The sequence below is a fragment of the Homalodisca vitripennis genome, chromosome 4 (assembly GCF_021130785.1).
Source record: "Homalodisca vitripennis isolate AUS2020 chromosome 4, UT_GWSS_2.1, whole genome shotgun sequence".
NCBI lineage: Eukaryota > Metazoa > Arthropoda > Insecta > Hemiptera > Cicadellidae > Homalodisca > Homalodisca vitripennis.
This window is the reverse complement of record NC_060210.1, coordinates 147,739,523-147,761,513: the sequence shown is the minus strand read 5'-3', so window position 1 is coordinate 147,761,513 and position 21,991 is coordinate 147,739,523. Positions and strand designations below refer to the sequence as shown.

Below are 21,991 nucleotides of genomic sequence, written 5' to 3'. Positions count from 1 at the left end.
ACCCTACCCTAAAACAGTACACAGTAGTTAGAAAGTTACATTGTTACATTATATAGTAAACAGAGCATTATATTGAAAGAAGAGCTCTTCTTATTGGAATACACTATTTTCTATTAATTGATGAAAGAAAAGTCACAATTACCCAATAATTTTATTTTTATACACAAGGCCTTTCAACATCATAGATGCTACCATCAGGTGTGAATAGACAATTTGAAATAATATAAATATTTTACATTTTAAAATAATAATCAGCTGAATAAAGCTTAATACAAGATTTGTTAAGTTAAAAGTAAAGTAAAATAAATATTAATATATGTATAAAAATTTAGATAACCAAAAAGCAAGAGCATTATATGACTAGTTATATTATAAATGATTTATAAATTAGATCTACATTATTATTATTTTATTAAATCCACTCAAATATACTGTTTACATGATAAATAAAAATATTAATTCCTACATACTGTATTATATTGTTCATATAACTAACTGTAATGTTAATTATGTCATTACTCCTTGTTCTCTAAGCTAATGACCTTCAATAATTCTACAAGGTCTTTGCCTTCCTTGTTGAGGACTTATCATTAATAAATGAAAATGTATTCATATCTTGCTTTTTATTTATCATAAATGATCCATAACAATATAAAACATGGTGTCAAGTTCATTTGAACCCGTGATAAATCAATTCAATTACAAAAAGTTGTAATGAAATCTGTAGTGATAGTTCATATTTGTGAACCTGATTTGTGAACCCTCATGTGAAGAACAGGTAACTAGGTTAAGAAATTGTTGAATTCAGCCCTCCAAAGGAATTAGTCTTTAATGACAACTTAGTGAATAACTGGAAGTTATTCAAATAGTAATTTGAAAACTATTTAAACACGTGTGGTAATGGCAATAAAACAGAGGAGGTCCAAGTGCCAATGCTTTCAGATTGCTTTGAAGATGTCCTAAAACTTTTTAATACTTTGAAAATTGAAAAAGACAAAACATTAAAATTAATTTTGGAAACTTTTGATCAGTACTGAGAACAACAGAAGAAATAAATATTTACAACAGATCAGTACTGAGAACAACAGAAGAAATAAATATCTACAACAGATCAGTACTGAGAACAACAGAAGAAATAAATATCTACAACAGATCAGTACTGAGAACAACAGAAGAAATAAATATCTACAACAGATCAGTACTGAGAACAACAGAAGAAATAAATATCTACAACAGATTTAAGTTTTTCTCTTGTTCTCAAGGCGAAGGTGAGATTATTGATTATTTCGTTACTGACCTTCCAAAGTTGGCGAAGTTATGTGTTATTCAAAAAGAAGAAACATTAATAAGAGACAGAATTATCATTGGTGTTCGAGATCAGAACATTCAAGAAAGACTTTTGAAGTCATTGGATCTAACTTTAATTGAAGCAATAAAACAAGGTAGGGCAGCAGAAACCAGCAAGCAACAACTTGATCAAATTAAAGTTACATTACTAAGAAATATCCCAGTTCTACACACACAAGCCTAGTTCAAATGCTTCTTCAAAGACAGGTTTTGTAAAAAATAGTTTACCTATTTTAATTTCCAAGTCCAATCAACAAAGACTTAGTTCATTTAAATGTTCTACATGTAGTTGAGAACACTGTAAAAATCAATGTCTAGCTTATAGAAAAAGATGCCTACTGTGTAAAAACCTTAAATAATGTTGTTGCTGAGTGTCTGTAAAATAGCAAGCAATCAAAGAAAAAGCAAGTCCATGAGTGTCATACAGAGGTACAGAGGAACGTAGAAAAGTGAATGTTGAGTCACTTCGGAAAAATGATGTGTGGATGAATAAGTCTTTCTGGGTGATCAAGTCTTTATAGATTTTAAATTAAACACATGGGCACAGTGCAATAAGCTGTCTTTGAAAAGGTTGAAATCTATTAATATTAAGTATAGATTAGAACAAGCCAATTTATTATAAAGTTGTCACTTATGCAAATCAGGAGTTGGAAACCTTAGGTACAGTTACTCTAGATGATATACTCAGAAGTAGATAAGGTAAAATTAAGGTTTTTTTTAAGTATTACGTGTGTTTTACAAATGAAGTGGAAATAAAGGTACTGAAAATATGTTTTACACTACAAGATGTGCAGTAACAATTATTTTCAAAATGCCTAAGTTAATAAAACATTAAAGAAATTAATTTGCATATTTAGAGCTCAAATATTTTAATAGACTTTCTGATGAAAATAAACACTGAAATTCTATTCTATCTTTTTGCATAAATATAAATCATGGTTTTGGAATTTTGAAAAAGTAAATGTTTTAGGAAAAATGTTAGTATAAAATAAAATAAATAATTATATATAGTTGTGTAAGTTTGTTTTACTTTGGTTTTACATTTTAATTGTTTACATTGGGTTATAAAATTAAAAAGCATTTCTATTTAGTATAATTTTAGATTTACAAAAATATTCTTTTTAGTACACTTTTGAAAATATTTCATTTATGTTGTAAATAGAAAGTTTCAATTTTTTAATTTTATTGTTATTTCTTTGTAAACACAACAGATGAGGACGGCATCTTTTGGTTATATGTCAAAAATATAAACTGGACTCCTAAGACTAAGATTGTTTTTAAGTTTTGTAACCAGTTCACCTGAACACACTTAAATACGTTTTCAGGGGTTTTCTAGGCTTATGAAATTTTGTAATTTAGTCTTAGAAAGGATAAATCAATCATTATTTCATTACTTCAAATATAAGATTTTTATTTCTTAGTATTCTTAGTACATGAAAAATTGTAATAAAAAGAAAATAATCGGAATCTGATCTGAAACATGGAAACCAAGCTAGACCTGCTAGAATATTAGAAAAATAATCATATGAATTGACAACCTCCAAAATACATGTTCAAGACCATACAGAGATTGATCCCTTACATCACCCAAGTTCCAAATAACTCCCTCTTTTCTAACATTGGAGAGGGTTTGGGGGATACATTCTACACAACAGTTTTAATGTATCTCAGTAATAATATTTTGTCATGTAATTAGACGAGTAAGTACTCAATTTATATATGTGTATATGTTTTAAATTTAAAAATTACATAGTATGCTACTGGGTGGAGAATTAAATAGTCTATTTGTATAAATTAGAACAACACATTTTAAAATTCCTATCTGAAACTCCTACAACTTACATCAAGCATTTATACACATAAAATGTGTATATAAGTTCAAACAACAGGACAGAAAACAGATGTTGGTGCTAACGCATTTTAAAGCTACTAATATTTATTTATGAAAAATGAAGTAGAAATGTTTATGAATTATCATAACAAGTAGTGCTTTTAATGTTTTTTTTTTTTTAAATTATGCTGGTACTTGTACAAAAAGCATCACAAAATAATACTCACTTGTCTGTGTGAGGGCAGGAGCATGGATGACACTGGTTGTCTCGAGGGTCTCTGAAGTACATGGAAGGGCAGGGTTCAGGGGCCACACAGGAGCCAAGCCACTGACCAGTCGGTTGGTGCATGAAGCCCTTGTCACATTTCTGTGTGTAACACAGTAAACATAATTATTTACACCACTGGCCTACTTTTGAGTCTATTATATAATTATTCTAACTTAAGCCTCCAAAATGGGCATTTTTGTGGGCTCACCTACAACTGACTGAGGGGATTTTCAGCATAATACAACGTCTTACAGTTACTCAACTTTATTGGCATTGCCATTGTCCTTTTTACTAGCTTTTATTTTAAAATGCACTACAATAATATAGCTAATTATCAAAATACATTAAACATTAACCTGAATTGTTCACATTATACAAAGATGAACTTCTCCCAATTAAATCAGACCTACAACACACTGACATTTGTAGCACACTGTTTTGAATTTATTGTGCACACATATTTAGGCTAGTATTATAATCAGTTCTGTTAAAACGGGTTAAAAACTATACTATTTTAACAAATGAAGCGTAGTATTGTGTAAAAAGACCACAATCGTATTTTTGAATACTGAAACTAAGAAAATGTGACATGTTAACTCAGAATATATAAGTAATTGTAATTATATAAGTAATCATATAAGTAATTGTAATGGTTCCAACTGATGTTACTAGATTGCATAGGCTTATGGTCTGTAGTGAATTGTGATTCTCAAGTGAATCCCGTGACCGTGGCTTATGCTTAGTGCTGACGTACGTGGTCCTGGTGCATAGGCCCAATGCCATTAGTCATTGATTCAATGTGGAGGTAGGTGGACCCCAACTTACTTTGAATAATGTTAACAAGTAGGTTGATTAATTAGAAATGTTCAATTATATTTTATAATATTACTAATACATTTGGAGAAAAATGTAAAAGTCCACAAAAACAAAATATATACAAAATTACCTGATAACAAATTAATTTATGAATTAGTTCTTTCCCAAAAAAGGATAGAAAATCTCATGATTATGGTTCTAAAGAATGACACTATCTTTACCTCACAAGAGTAACCTGAGTAACCCAGAGGGCAGTCACACTGCTCTACGTAGGCAGCCTTGCCCTGTCCATAATTCCTGATTGCTGCAGAATCCATAATGATGTCAGTTATCGTTGTCTCTAGATCATCACTGAAGTACTGAGTCCTGGAAAACGTGAACTCAAATAACTATTTCGAAATTATGATGTATGAACAAAACAACATATTTAACGCATGTCATATTATTGTTGTCTACTACAGGAGGCGAGATTGTTCAATCAGGTGAAATTAACAAAATCGTATCAAAAAAATACCATCAAAGTGTCTTTTTGATCTTACTCTTCCCTTAGTATTTATTTTTATTTGATAAATCACAGTTTGCAGTTTTTATTTAAAGTATTTTTTAAAGTAGACTCCTGGGTAATATTTTACCAGTATGGCACCTCAGTAAAAAGCATATTAATAGTTCTACCTTCTACAAATCAAAATTATTTGCTTTGTAACAAATAATTTAAATCCTAATTTTGATTATTCATGGTTAATACTTAATCTACACTTCTACTATTAATCTTTCTAGATACTACTTTAGGAATCCTTCACATTCAGTATCTCTCATTTAGGAATCTCTTAACCCTTACATCAGTTACACACCTCTTGTAAGCGAGTAAACGAATAAGAAATTGTACCCTAATAGAAAGTTAAACTATCTTTAACATAAATAAAATAAATAATTTTAATTAAAATTTACTGCAACATATAACAAACTTTATGTACCTGATAAGCAAATGGTCAACTTGTTGTAGAGTCATCATGAGATCTTGTCTAGTAGCAGGATATTCTATCCTGGATTCAGGATGTACTCTGTACCAGTTTCCTGGGAAGAATCGGATGGCAATGTTGTTCTCAACTCTGGGATTGATTGGAGGACCCTTGTACACAAGTGTGTAACCATTGCCCTAAAAAAGTTTAGAAATACTATATATACCTGTTTCTAATAATTTTAACAAGAATAGCCTAGTATTGTAAATCATTTAATTGAATTAAAAAAATCATATCACAAAAAAGATACCATTTTATTTTGTACAACCTTAATTCTGCCTGCCTTCATGGGAAGAGATGAGTTTTATAATTATTTTCTGTGTATACCTAACAATCAAATCCAATATTTAAAAACATTATTCACTGAAATATGTGTATAAAAATGTATATATAGGCAGCAGATACTGTAAACGTAGAAAACTTTGCAGTACTTGATCAGAATCAAGACTATTACATGTTTTATCTAAGATTAATGGGAAATGTAGTAATTCCAGTCATTCCTCATATTTATTTTAAACTTAAGATTTAAAACCCCCACTCTGAACTACCTTTAACACCATAACATGCACAACTTCATTATACCAAAGTAAGTTTAAATAGTCTGTTACACATTAAATATTGTATTCTGTACAATAATTGAACAATTATCGAACCCTTCCTGTATGCTGATTAGTGAACTGGGTGCATAACAGCATTGCATGATATATTCTGTAAAAAGTTCAACAGTTCTAGTACTAATGTCATGAAAGACTGAGATCCAATTTTTTACAAATTGACATCTACCAACTGCCTACATGACGAGGCCAATTCTTAGCTTTATTACTCATAATTATTTAAATCAGAAGTTATTGAAGTAATAAATCCGCACTGGTACTTACAGATAGTATGATGTCTGGTATAGTTTGGGGTAATGGGCTCCCTGATCCATCACTTTTCACTGTGTACTTGATGTAACCACCATAAGATGTTAACTGACTGCCCAAGTAGGACTCTGGTAGTGCAAAATATGGATAAACAGTGGAGTAATATGCAGGTTTCAAATTGTTATCAGTCAGGCTGATCTGTAACAGTAAGTTAGCAATGATTTACAACACAATAATACAGTACTGAACTGAAGAAATATTAATACCTTTGATAATGTCTCAATATTATACTAGCCATGAAGGTCAGATCTGACAGGTAGAAAACTAACTTTAAATGCCAAGCCCATTGGAACTCCTCCCTACAATACCCAGGTTTGGAGAAGTAATTTATCTATTGCTTACTGTTGAAATAAAAGCAATTTTTGCCAGACTAAGTCGAGTTTAGTTCAATATAATGTCATTAGACCGTAGAACATTTATATAATCAGCACAGCCATTTTCTTTAGTTTTGTATTCAAAGTGTTACAATACAGAGTACTGCTGGCATTAAATGACCATTGTAATGACTCATTTCATACACCCATCTCACATCCATTTCAATACTTAGGCCTAATTTAATTTAGAACTTTGTTAGTAATAATAATTAAGGAATAATTATTTATAAATTGTCTCAAATTTAATTACAAACAATAATAAATACGAAATCAAAATTAATCAAAATTCACCTATTACATATAAAACTCAAAAGTTATAAAGTGAACTAAAGTCAGTGATACAGTGTGCAGGGATGATTGTTGAAGAGTGAGGAGAGCAAGATATTTGAAAGGTAAAGAGGAGAGAGGGATCTGGAAGAAGTGAAGCAAGATTATTATTATAAAGAAACTGGTTACATTTATTCAGCAGTATTTGAAAGGTTACTTTATTAAATTATTATTATCACTGAAGTACAAAGAAGCAGAAGACAGACATTGGGTGAGAAAATTCCTTTTAAGTTTACTAGTGATTCATTGGAAGAACATAAACCCAGGAACATTCGATTTGGCTAATAATTCAAATTAACAGAATTAAATTTTAACAACAATTAATTTTCAAAATTACAATATCTTTTATAAAAAAAAAAACCCAATATTTCTATTTCATTAAGCCAGCACGACCACCCTGCCCTAAAAATTAAGAATTGTATTTAAAAATTTTACCATTATTGTATCCTCCATCTTGTTTCAAAATTCAAACTTGTATGTCAATTAATTTATCATCATTAAAGTTCACATTTATATCATACTGAGTTATTTGTTATTTCTAGCTATAATCATCTGAATACAAATTAAGTTCAACCATTTATTTAAAGTGTATAATAAAAATAGTAATAGTAGGATATTACAAAAAATTGGCGCCCAACGTGGGGCTTAATGAAATATTAATAATCTTTGATTTGAGACAATTTTCTAGATCGTAAGAATAGCCTAGACATAAGTACTGTACGTAGTTAGTTGTCATTTATTCATATTGTCTGTCAATAGGCTATAGGTTATTTAATAACTCACCGTATAAACATTTAATTAACAATACATTAGTCCTGTAATATTATTCTATTTTTTATCGCAATTAATGTCCCGTGATTTTAATTTAAGATACCCTAAACGGTACCCATTCCCAACAGATAATATGGAAAATAACCAAGTGCTAAAACGTAAAACAAAGACGCCATTAATCCCGGTATCGAAGACGAAAGCGAACAGAGAGAAGAAGCAGAACAAACTCCCACAATTCCTCGCGCTAACCAAGTCAACATTCTCACAGCGGTCGACAACCAATCACGGATGAATGAAAACAGTGCTACCAACACCTACGCGGCAAATTTCCCTGATTCCCTGCAGAGACGTGAAGATGGAGCTACTGCGCCTCCCACACTAAACGTTGTAGTTGAACATTCTCATTATACTCAATCAGTTGATCCCATTGGCAGTGACAGGTCAAATAAACAAACCGCTGACGAATCCCAATCGACAGCTCTTCATGCTATCATGAACGGTTTAAAACAACTTAATGAAAATTTGATTAACACTAAATCTGAGTTAAACGAAAACCTAAACGCAAAAATAAACGAAATAAGTGATTGGTATTTCTAAAACTAAAATCGAACTTAGCTATGAAATCAAATCTTGTAGGGACAAATTAATGAACTGCGGGATAATCAAACTGAATTCCGAAATGAATTGAACGCTATAAGGGACAATCAAGATCAATTCCGTGAAAAAATAGACCTGAAAATTAAAGAATCCACTGACAGCATTAGAGGAGAATTAAATCAAAGTTTTGAAGAACATAAGTCATTTGTAAACCAACAGATGAATAACCAACAGTCCAAGATATTAGAATCGGTACAAAACAAAAATCAAACTCTAGAAAATAAAATTGCTTTTGAAATAAAAAATGCTATAGACCAAGTACGACATGAAAACGCGGAAGGGAAACAAAAAAAATACAAATCAAAACCATCATAAATGAAATTCAACCACAAATCCAAAACAATCATGATAGAATAAACAATCTAACCGAGTGTATTAATAAATATGAATGTGAATTAAGAAAATATAAAAATCTAAATCTCAAATTGAGACGAAACCATGTGAACCATTGCAAGTCATTTGTACCGGAGGAGATTCTGTAGACAGACAAGTGCCAAAATTCAACGGACGTTCCTACCAGTCCAATGGAATTTTTACAAAAAATTAGAAGGTATTACGAAAAAAATATAGGTCGTGTGCAACTCACACACACATCTAACACTGAACATCTCATTGACATATTAGAAAGTTAGTCTCGAAGGTCACGCGTCACGATGGTTCCATTAATAAAACACGATATTAAAAGCTGGGAGGATTTTGCACAAGAATTTACTACGAAAATATTGGAGTCGTGATGTGCAACGCGGCATACATGCAAAAATAGAATCAGAACATTACAAGAATAATGGAACATTGACTCGTGCTGAATACTTCACCGAGCGTGTTATACACACTACAATCGATTACCCCACCGATAACCGAAGAAGAAATCGTCACCATTTTATCGGAACGGTTTGAACAAATTATTCAGGACAGCCGGAGCGTTCAAAACATTAACACCATTAAAGAGTTTGAACGATTACTACAACGAGAAGACATCCGAGACAGCCCAAAACGGAACAAAATAATTTCATCCCAAAATCACAATTCATCTGGTTATAAGCCAATACACCAGAAACCTCACCAATCCCCAGTCACACCACATAATAACATTGAACAAAGAGCATATCAGCCAAGGAATCAATATCACGGACAAAATCAACATTATAATGATCGAAACCAACATAACAAAAACTATTACCACCCATACAACAGTCGTAATGATAATGAATTCAAGAGTAAGACACAACCATACAAAGACCACTACCAAAATCGACAGAATACTCACTACTACCCAGGAAACGATAGACATTACCCCACCACAGAACAGGCACAAGTATGCACTATCGTGCGGCAGGGAGAAAATGCTCGAAATCTACCTTCTAGTACCGGCAACGACCGCAGCGAAGACGTTCCAGCGGCGGGGAAAACGGCTGCGCGCTGTAGAACGGAACCGAGGAAACATCGCACCAGAAATAAAATACGAAACTACAGCGCTAGAAAATAAACGACCTCGGATATTTAAATCAGAATTATTCTTCAAACTATAACCCTAGTAGTTGAATTTCAAGGTTAACAACATAATATGTGATAAAGATTTCCTTTTTGAGGAAAAAATAGAACATCCACTAATAACTAATCCTATACAAATAAGATGTCCAGAAATTAACATCAGAATTAATAATGTAGAAACTAATGCCTTAATTGATTCCGGATCATCTATTACTTGTTTGTCAGAGTCTTGGTTTATGGACAACCAACAATCATTAAAGCCATTTGAAGAACTGCCCCTAGCCAATACTATCATTAAAAAACTGCTATTGGAAACATTTCAAAACGAATCAACAGAGTAATATATGTACCTGTCACAGTAGCTGACGAGACTACTCACATACAATTCCTTATATAGTACCGCATCTTGTCAAACCAGTGATTTTAGGAATGGATATGCTAATATTATGGAAAGCAGAGCTAAACTTTAATAATAATACAATAAATATGAAAATAAACAATACAAATGTTATAATGAAGTTTGTAATGGCAATAAATGAAGGGCACTTATGTGAAATCACCACTCAACAAGGCGTTAATGCTTATGGAAGATTTTAATGACTCAATGTCAACATTTAATGAGTATGGCACTATGAAACAATGGTAAGATAACAAGATTAATAATGAGAATAATGATTACATTGATGCACAACACAATATATCATCCAAAAGATAATATATGTCGGTGGAAGATATAATGAAAACTCTAATCCCTAATAACTACATAAAATGAAGAACAAAAACAATGTTTGATCAATCTACTATACCGATATAGGGACGTTTTCTCAGACAAACCCGGATGTTGCACTAAATATGAACACGAATTAAATATAGAAAATCCTAAAAATTTTTAAATCATTAACCTATCCAGTACCTCAAGCGTACCAAGACGCTGTACAAACTGAGATTCAACGCATGGAGAACCTTAACATAATCAAGAGAGAAGCAAAAGTACCTACGTAAATGCTATATCATCCCAGTAATTAAAAAGTCTGGAGAAAATTCGATTGTGTTTAGATGCCTGCAAAGTAAACGCAATAATTAAACCAGATTTCGAATGTAACCGCAGTGTTAGCGAAATTCTGAGTAAATGTAGAAACGCGAAATTTATAAGCAGTGTAGACTTAACGGCTTCATATTGGCAAATCCCACTTACTAAAACTTCACGTCAATACACCGCATTCCAATTTTAGAGGCAAGACCTACCAGTACAAAGTCACACATCATTTGGAATTTCTACTTCCCAAGCTGCACTAGTAAGAGCTCTTGATAACGTGTTTGATGATGAGATAGAAGCTTTCACAGCAATTTACGTTGATGACATATGTATCATTTCCCCCGATTTCAATACACATCTACAACACCTAGAATACATATTCAAAAAGCTAGCTGAAGCCAACATGACAATAAACTTTGAAAAATCTCAATTCTGTAAAGATTCTGTACCATTCCTAGGTTTTACTCTAACAAAATGAAGGTCTTTGTTTGGATAACAGTAAGATTGAAACCAATTCTAAACTTCCCAACTCCCAGAAGTCGTACACAATTAAAAGCATTCCTCGGATGTATCAATTATTACAATAAATTTATTCATAAATTCTCTGAAACAGTCCAGCCACTATACGACTAACGTCAAAGAAGGTTAAAATTTTAATTGGACTAGAGATGATGATACAACATTCAACAAAATTAAACAGCTGTTCATAAAATTAACCACGCTAACACACCCCCGATCCATCCAAAGAATTCTACTTACAGACCGATGCGTCTGAATTTGCAATTGGGCGGACATCTATATCAAATAAAAGACAATAACGAAAAAGCTGCAATTAATGTTCATATCACGCACATTACAACCAGCAGAACAGCGTTTCACCACAACCGAAAAAGGAATTATTGGCTATAATCCACTGCCTACAGAAGTGTCGATACATTGTTATGGGCGTTTAAGTTAACAGTAATTACAGATAACCACGCCTTAACTTTTTTGAAAACCTGCCGTTTGCTAAACAATAGATTAGCAAGATGGATATTGCTATACAAGAGTACGACTTTAAAATAATCCATTGCAAAGGGACGGGACAACATTACTGCTGACACTCTCAGTCGTATATCCCCACAACACATGTCAAGCGATGCAAAACAACCTCACTGAGTTATCTATTCATTACATCGAGAGAATTCCCGAACCAACATCTACAAGATCAACTCCGAAACTTACCTCAGCTTCAACATCAAGACCCTAAACTACAACCACTTATAGAAATCTTAACAGTCACCTATGGAAACAAATGAATTTCAACAATTATATACTAATTATCGTTTATATGACAACACTTTACTACAAAAATTTAAGGGCAAATGGCTTATAGTCATCCCAGAATCAGTAATTAAACCACTAATACTAGAATGCCATCTCTATTATCTACACTGCGGTGCAAAAAAATGTTTCCTGTTACTGCGTGAAAATTTTATTTTCAAGAATATGAATCGAAACAATCAGGCAACTGTTATCATCATGTGATAAATGTCAGCGCTGCAAAATCAACAACCATCCACTCAACAGTCAAGCCAAAGGAGTTAAATGCAGAGAGAAGAATGACCAGTTAGCAGTTGACATCATAGGTCCCTTACCGACTAGTGTAGGAAATACAAAATACATGTTAATTGTTATTGACATATTTACCAAATTCGTTAAACTTTATCCACTGCAAAGAGCAACAACCAGAAGTATATTACATAAATTATTTCACCATCACTTTCCTAATTACGGTTTTCCTAAACGAATTCAATCAGATAACGGAACCCAATTTAAAAGTAACGAATGGATCAGGAAATTTGAATCCCACAACATACAATTAATATACAGTCCAGTGTATCACCCCAGTTTTTAATTTGGCAAGAACGGCCAATTAGAGAAATAAAGCGTTGTCTCAGAACGTATTGTTCACAGAATCATAAAGAGATGGGTGAAATATGTACCTGTTTATAAATGAATGTCTTAATGAAATTTACCATGAATCAACTGGATTCACACCAAACGAACTACAGTTTGGGAACAAGAAATATCAGATTTTGGGAAAAAATATGTATCAAACCCTCTAGCTGAAGAAGTACCAATCGAACACAAACTACTGATTGCAAGGCGTAAACTTGAAGAAAAGTAGAAAGAAGAGATCTGATAAGATAAATGAAAAGAGAAAAACCAGTTTCTCTCCAAATTAATGACCAAGTATTGGTAAAGTCACCTTTCTAAAGCTATAGCTGGTGAAAACATCAAAATTATTTGAAGTGTACGAAGGACCATTCATAATTCAAGAAATCCTCGGGAAATCGACCTACCAAATTTATGATTTATCCCAAGAGCATGTATATGGACCTTATCATATATCCTCTTTGAAGCCATATAAAAACTCGGTCAACAACGCTACAGAATATACTGAAGTTGACGCGTTGGGACCTGTGTGAAATTAATACTATTTCCCCAAATAAAACAGTGCAACTATACACCCAGTGACATAGACACTTTTAATGAATACTATATAAACATTTTCCTATCAGGAGGGGATAATAATTTGTTAGTGGAAAAGTATACCGCTATTCGGTACACAATTCATTAAATGTGTATTTCCAAAAATAAAAAAACTATGTCCTTTGACATTGATTAAATATTTGCCATTAATCCAATGTTTCTCTATTGTTTGTTTATTGTATACTAAGAAACTTGTAACTGTTGTTCGTTGGCTTAGCTTAAATACTACCTAACCCTAATTTTAATTTTGTTCTCCTTTTTCCCTATTGTTTGTTTGTTAATTAAATTTATTAAATAGTATGTATGATCATCAATTAATTCACTCATTTAATGTGGTTCATCCTTCTCTTTAAGTATCACACATCTATATGTATCATTTGCTATTCATTCGTCATTGTATCGAAACCATGTTCATTTATTTCACATGATTTCTGAGGGGATATTGTAATGACTCATTTCATACACCCATCTCACATCCATTTCAATACTTAGGCCTAATTTAATTTAGAACTTTGTTAGTAATAATAATTAAGGAATAATTATTTATATATTGTCTCAAATTTAATTACAAACAATAATAAATACGAAATCAAAATTAATCAAAATTCACCTTATTACATATAAAACTCAAAAGTTATAAAGTGAACTAAAGTCAGTGATACAGTGTGCAGGGATGATTGTTGAAGAGTGAGGAGAGCAGATATTTGATAAGGTAAAGAGAGGAGAGAGGGATCTGGAAGAAGTGAAGCAAGATTATTATTATAAAGAAACTGGTTACATTTATTCAGCAGTATTTGAAAGGTTACTTTATTAAATTATTATTATCACTGAAGTACAAAGAAGCAGAAGACAGACATTGGGTGAGAAAAATTCCTTTTAAGTTTACTAGTGATTCATTGGAAGAACATAAACCCAGGAACATTCGATTTGGCTAATAATTCAAAATTAACAGAATTAAATTTTAACAACAATTAAATTTTCAAAATTACAATATCTTTTATAAAAAAAAAACCCAATATTTCTATTTCATTAAGCCAGCACGACCACCCTGCCCTAAAAATTAAGAAATTGTATTTAAAAAATTTACCATTATTGTATCCTCCATCTTGTTTCAAAATTCAAACTTGTATGTCAATTAATTTATCATCATTAAAGTTCACATTTATAATCATACTGAGTTATTTTGTTATTTCTAGCTATAATCATCTGAATACAAATTAAGTTCAACCATTTATTTAAAGTGTATAATAAAAATAGTAATAGTAGGATATTACACACCATCAATTATTTTATTCTCGCTTTGTTTACCAAGGTTGTCATGAGGGAACAAACCTTTCAAACCATGTACAACCAATATAACCTTCTGAAGCTGACAAATGGCATGCTTTTCCACCAAACTTTCCCAACAATACCATAACAGTAAGGAAAATTTATTACCATAGGAATACACTGAAGACAGATATACTGGTAGTTCATCTGAACGATCATAAGTAACCATGTGTTTTACAGCTACTAATCAGATATGTCGGGTGGCACAAAGCTTCAATAAGATGTATGGTGCCTAATAAATTAAAGTTCAGAGAAAAGCCAAACAATCTATCAACAGCTAACATTTTAAACAAGATGTATAAACATTAAGTATCTAATAATTTCACTGTTATATCAAATTAATACTTCAACGATAATTTACAATACTATAGTATCATTTGTAGAATTGGCTCTGTTAATAAAGGAAAACCCACAGTGGAAATTTTTATGGACTTGACTAAGGCTTTTGATAGTGTCAATCATTTAATACTAATTGAAGAGTTAAAATAACTGGGTATCTCAAAACATGGTCCAGAATGGTTCAAATCATATCTACAATATAGGTCCAATTTTTAGAGATCCAACACAAGATAAAAATAACAGGATATTTAAAGTACAGTCAAAACTAGAAGCCATTAAATTTAAAGTACCTCAGACTTCAATTCTTGATCCCTTTTTGTTCATACGCTACATAACAAATATAGGCCTTGCACTTACAAATATTTCACAAAATAGTGTTTGTTTCTATGCAGATGACTCCAATTTTATAATCTTACTAAAAAACAACGGCCAGATTGAGGAATTATCACAGAAGGAAATAGCCAACATTTTTAACTAATTAAACACTAATAATTTAACACTAAATGTAAAGAAACCAATCTTTTCTTTCAAGACTATTCAAAATAATAGACAAATTGACCTGCAAATAGTAGTAGAAGGAAAACAAATTGGATCGAAAAGTAGTACTAACTTTCTAGGCCTTAATATAGACCAACATCTACCACAAAATGAACATGTATATAAGATTTTAGCAAAATTAAACTCTAGAATATTTGTCTTGAATATATGTCATTTTACTGTGTACAAACTACTTTAACCCTTTTAACTCCGACATCCGATCAGATCGGATATACGAAATATGCTTTAAACTCCGACGTCCGACGAGATCGGATCCAGCTGGTCTCGCCAAAACCTCCGGATCCGATTATATCGGATGTTGGTTTTTAGTATATCACTGGCTTAGTAACAAACCAAAAGCTAAAATATTCGGTGTTATGACGTTATACGTGAATTGACGAGTAAAATGATGTATAGTTGCTTACTCTATGTCTGATTTTTGTGCCGGTGATCACGATTGGAAACAGCTGTCAGTCTACTTCTTGTTTCCAACGTTACGACTACGTATTGTCGACTTGTAGTGTTTGTAAACAAAGCGTGTGTGGATTATTCCTTCGTAATTGTGTTTTATTCGTTGAAAATGAGTAAAAGAAGACAAGTAATGTCTCCTGCTACTGAGGAGCATTGCTGGAGGAGGAAAAAGGAGAAGGTCTAGGACTGCTTGTGTGAAGTGCAAGAGAGGCCTGCATGGGGGGTGTTTGTCAAGTCATTCGTGTTGAACAAAGTGTATCAAGACTGCGTGTAAATTTTTTTTGTAAATATAAGCCTAATTAGAAACTATATAGTACTCTTCTATTTATGTTTGTGTTGTGTTGTAACAAGAAAACTATGTGATGTGTGATGTGTTAGCTGCAAAATATCCTCAACAGAGTGATCAACTTGTGAACTTCGACCAGAACCTGTGAAAATTTTGAATATGTGAACTTATACAAATGTTGCTGTAACATCTATACCGTTCAAGGTAGGACATTCAAATTTTGGTTGCATGCTTATAAATAAAAGGTCTTTTTATAAAAAAATAGATTAAGGAGTTAAGTTGAAGTGTAATATTAGTTTTACCATGTCAAACTTAAAAAAAAATTTTTTTGAAAATTCTTATATATCATATGGTATTTCTCTTTCTGGGTTAACAAGTAAACAAAATCTAGACCAAACACTAAAACAAGAGACGGGGGCGATCAGGATTATTAAAAGACTACAACCAGACCAATCTGCACAAGAACACTTAAAACAACTAGGAATTCTGACATTTATGAGAGTTATTAGATGAGAGTTATATATAAACTCTCATCTTTGAATATTAATACTAGTTTTCTATTACACCCCTATTATATATAATACAGTGCAATCTCACTAATCCGGCAGTATATCGGGATTGGTAGTGTCGGATTACCGAAATTGCCAGATTAATGGATGTATGGATAAAAACGTACGAAATACATACAAATGTACATTGAAATTTATTAGAAACCAGTTAAAGTATAGTTTAACATAAGTAGAGCGCAAAAGTACAATTGGAAAATAACTAAATACACAATAAAACGTAATAAACAAACAGTACAGTATGCCTAATCTGGCTGTGAAATAAACAACAGAAGGATACAGTATAAAAAATTTGAAAATCAATATGTAAACTTACATACCGTAAAATGAAAAATCTGCATAGGCCTATTCATTACAGGCAGGAAAAAAGTAAGTCTTCGATAGTTTTTTGTTTTTTAGCTTCAAATGAATGCTTCAACACTTTTTCTTGAAGTCCTTTGAGTGTAAGGAGTTAAGAAGCTGACACACTATTTTCCTCCGCCCAAGTTATAGCCATGGTGAACACACGCAGCACCTGATCAGTGTTTACTGTCTGTGGAGCAGCTGTGACACAATCAGTTCCCCTCTCCCCTTCGTCGTCATCACCGCTGTCGAGTATGTCTGCTACTATCTCATAGTCTGTCATTATTTGATACAATATTGCTCTTCTTCCTCTCCGGTGAACCAGTCATTTACATCAGTTTGCGTCAGGTCATTAGGATCATCCACAAGCTGCTCAATAATTGCGTCTCTTAAGTCATTTAGCTCAGTTTCTTCGTTTTGTTGTTCAGAGTCACTTTTTTTCTGTTTTTCGTAATCCTGTAGTAACATCAGAGTAGGCCACAATTTTTTCCATGAACAGACAATGGTTTTCGTTGAAAGTTTTTCCCATGCACTAGCTAAGTTAAAAACGTCTCTAAGGTTAGTGTTCTTTAGTGCTGTAACAACACTCCCCTCTTTTGCCAAAATACTGTACAAAAGGGTTTTTTTTGTAACTTGTCTTTACAGTTTGGATAATGTTTTGATCCATAGGTTGTAGTAATGGAGTAACATTTGGGGGAAAAAATAGTGCACAGATGTTACCATCCCTTAATTTGTCTGCATTAGGATGCCCAGGGCAGTTATCAAGAAGTAACAATGCTCTAAAAGGCAACTTCTGTTTTTTCAAAAATTTCTTGACTGATGGAACAAAGCTGTTATGAAACCATTCGTTGAAGAGAGTCTTTGTCATCCAGCCTTTTGTTTGGTTTGTGTATTCCACGGCCAAATTTACGTTCTTAAAACACCTGGGTTTTTTGATTTACCGATCACAAGCATTGGTAATTTATGAGTGCCACTGGCAATACAGCACAGCATAAATGTGATTCGGTCTTTTGCCAACTTGCGGCCAGGTGCGCTTTCTTCAGCTCTGTGAACAAACATTATCATCCAGGCTGGTGAGTCATCCGTGCTTGCAGTGACATGAACCGAAGGGCATTGACCCGACCCGTCATCGCTCGCACAGTGCCAGATTACTGGACGTGCCGTATTCGCGCATGGCCGGATTATAGAGACTGCACTGTACCAAAAAGAAAAATGAAATCACACTTAATCATCACAATCCTGAGTTTTACATAAAAAACACAAAATATATTGGAACAAAAAAGTTTTGAAGAATTTACCTTACAGGATAAAGAATGAGTTTTTATTTGACGAGTTTTACAATTAATTGATTTGAGCATGCAATAATTTGTAAAACAATTATTTAAGTTACCACAGTCTTAATTTGATGGTAATAAATAAAATATAATATGACACTATTTTATGTATAACTTTATACAGTGTATGATTAAAGAGATTTGAAATTGTATTACTAGTCTAGGAAGCGAGTCAGTTTGCATTGAGTAAGTGTTATTGCCTATAAATGGGTTATATAATTTCATTACATCAACATTAGACAACTAGATAAAAAGACTAAAGAAAAAGTTGCCACTACCGGTCAAATAGTTGATTTGAGAAAATAGTATAGTTTCTTTCATTTTTTAAACATCTTGATACGTTTCCATTTTGAATTCCACCAAAACTAGTGCGGTTGATGATAAATTTCTTTTTCAGGGGAAATTCCTCTATTATTTTTAAGAAAAACCAGGTTGTGTTTGCTTACGGTGCAAATTGACTCTTGACTTCTGCACTATAAATATTATATAGAGTTAAAGGCCATTCTATTTTATTTTCACCCTTGTTCTGTTCCATCTTCATGACCAAGGATCTGTGCGAGAACTATTAACTTTGAGATTACAAAACTTACATTTTAATATATTTATACATTTGTACCTAATGTAGTGGATGATATACCCAGACAATAAAAAGGCAGGATAATCCGAAATTTAACTAATCCACTTTATGTGTTGAGTTGTTCATTTTAAAATAATAGTTGCAGGCGTTACAACAAGTGGATAAAAACTATGTAGAATATGTAATTACTCCTCATTTACTAAACCCATAGGAACACATATTTAGTAAAAAACATAAGTGGTTCACACTTACTTGCCATGTAGAATACATTTCAAAACAGCCTATCAATAAAATTGTTTAGACCCATCCTACGATTTGATCTATTCCTAATTTATACAATGTAAAAATTACAATCAAACAGGATAATCTGAAGGTCCAGATAACTGGAAGCCAGATAACTGAAGATCTACTACATGAAATAATCAACTAAATTTAAGCACAAATGAGATCTCCAGAAAATGTATAACCTTTTGAAAATAAAATAAAATTATCCATCTGTAAAACGAGTTTTCTCTAACTTAACTGTATCTACTCTCTTACTCTTTACTTTACCATTACATATATAAATCTTGAATTTCTTTAAATACAACACTATAGTGGTTTTGACTGAAAATTGGGGTGACGAAAATTGTCATTAGCACTTTCTTACCTTAAATCCACTTCTACCAAAGACTGATGTAGGTAACTGGGAGGGCTCTTTTCTGATTTCCACACCTCCACTTGGTGGCATATACACATTTAATATTGTGTATGTATCTAGTGGAGGAGGCAGCTGTAACATTACAAATATTTTTTAAATAATTGAAATAATTTTTTCAATTATTTGATATAAACCATGTTTTAGTCTCAATAGCAAATTATTTATTTTGTTAATAGTGTTTCATAAAACCACTAATTTCCAAGAGAATTAATACGAATATACGAGATCTGTCCGAAAAGTATCTGATCTGCGATCATAGAATTGGTGCTATTCTTTGTCATCTGGGCTGTGAAATCCTATAAAGTAGACCCCATTTGACTGAACCACTCACTGCCAGTGGTGCTGCTACATCTTAGAGCAGTCCTGGAATGTAGATTTTGGAATGGCCTTCAACTAGCATGCTGCATTATTTTGAATCGTCTCGATGTGGTCGAACCGCTTTCCTTTGAGTACCATTTTCAACTTTGGGGACATTCAAAAGTCACAGAAAGCCATGTCGGGTTTATATGAGGGTTATATACCTAGCTTGAGCCTAAATAAAGGCTCTTGGCGTTTTATGACTTAACAGGTTGAGCCTAGGCTCTTGGTGCTAAAAGGGTTAAGTATTAATACTATAATAAACTATTGTGAGTACTCTGACTGTAATTGATGGTCATACTATTATAGAAATGTAAGACTATGTAATACCATTTTAAGAAAATAATGATCTATAAATGGATTTGTTAACCTTTGAAATTTACTGTGTTTGTTTGATTTATATAATAACTATTAGAAATAGTTCACTAAACAGTTCACTTTTAAAAGCCTATATCTATTATAAAATATGAGTGGTGAAATAAATTTTGCTTATCACTCTTCTAATATCGTAAGTATTGAATGTATGAATGGTAATTTGGTAACTAACTTTACCATACTGACTTTTTTAGACAATTCAATTATGTATTTTTTTAGATTATTCAGTGTGTTTTAATACCTCATTTGTTACAAAATGAAAACAAAAAAATAAAATGTATACTTTCCAAACTTATTTTAGGCATTTCTGTTAATTACATTTTATTGTTTTGTAATAAAATACTTTGAAAACATTGGTACTGAGTAAACAGAGCTGTGGTATAGTGAATTGTTGATATCTTAACACTGCCAAATATTGACATACTCAGATATCAATTATCAGAATCAATCCATACCTTATTTATACATAGTCCATAACCCTTACCTGGAAGATGAACAGATTTGCACTCCTACATGAGGTACTCTTTCCAAAACAGAAACATGGAATACATTCTTCAGGGCTCTTGGCTAGTTCATTGAAAGACCCTTCAGTACACACATGTGCGTCAGGTTTCACAACAAGAATTGTGTCAGGTATTGCGAAGGTTGAGCCTCGGTTGTTTAGTGCCTCACAGCTATAAGCTCCTTGGTCTGACTCCTGCAAACATAAAAATGGTTTACTGTGTTTATTCTAAGCTTTTAATCAGATATGTTCCCGTTTTTAATACTAAAATCAAAGACGTTTGTACAACATTTTAAAGAGCTTTCGAAACAAATTTTATAAACTGGAATTTATATGGTGGCTTATTTTTCTAATTAACTTAAAACCAACATATATTTTGTTGTTGGTGTTGTAAACATTAACCTTTAATCTTCACACTGCTGGTAGTTCTTCCAAACAAGCTAGGTATGGTTTAAATAGTTTTTTAACAACTAAAAGCTACAATTATGGTTATGATTTAATAATGAATGCCTTGAAAAACATAAATTAACGCAAATTGAGTGGGTGTTTTTTAATAGTAAAGATTAAAAAAAATACAAAACAGGTGTTTTGGGTCTGGTACATTTATACAATAATACACTGATCGCGTAAACTTCCACCCACACCAATCACGGTTAATATAAATAAGGTGGGCCCTTCCGCCAGTGAGGACTTTACCACTGACCTGTGACTATCATAAGTGACACCAGACTGCAACAATCCCTAACGTACACAGCCATCTTGACTTGATGTCTTAGGTATGCAGATAGCTCACTTACAATTTCGCTCCTGCAGTTTTCATTCTTATCGCTTTGGCAGCGCTCTAATATATCACAACCACGACTATTAGCACTTACAGGGTT

At 32.4% G+C, this 21,991-nt stretch overlaps 1 protein-coding gene across 36 annotated transcripts in view; it reads right to left on the bottom strand.

Annotated features, from left to right (window-relative positions):
- Positions 1-21,991, bottom strand: part of LOC124360280 (basement membrane-specific heparan sulfate proteoglycan core protein) — a 528,539-nt gene that overhangs the window by 114,480 nt on the left and 392,068 nt on the right. For all 36 annotated transcript variants that reach the window (XM_046813745.1, XM_046813754.1, XM_046813763.1 and 33 more), the window contains 6 exons: positions 21,093-21,305; positions 19,826-19,948; positions 6,160-6,342; positions 5,237-5,418; positions 4,484-4,628; positions 3,406-3,545 (listed from right to left, as the gene is read on the bottom strand). In XM_046813745.1, coding sequence (XP_046669701.1) covers positions 3,406-3,545; positions 4,484-4,628; positions 5,237-5,418; positions 6,160-6,342; positions 19,826-19,948; positions 21,093-21,305 — 986 coding nt within the window. The remainder of the gene's footprint in view (positions 1-3,405; positions 3,546-4,483; positions 4,629-5,236; positions 5,419-6,159; positions 6,343-19,825; positions 19,949-21,092; positions 21,306-21,991) is intronic.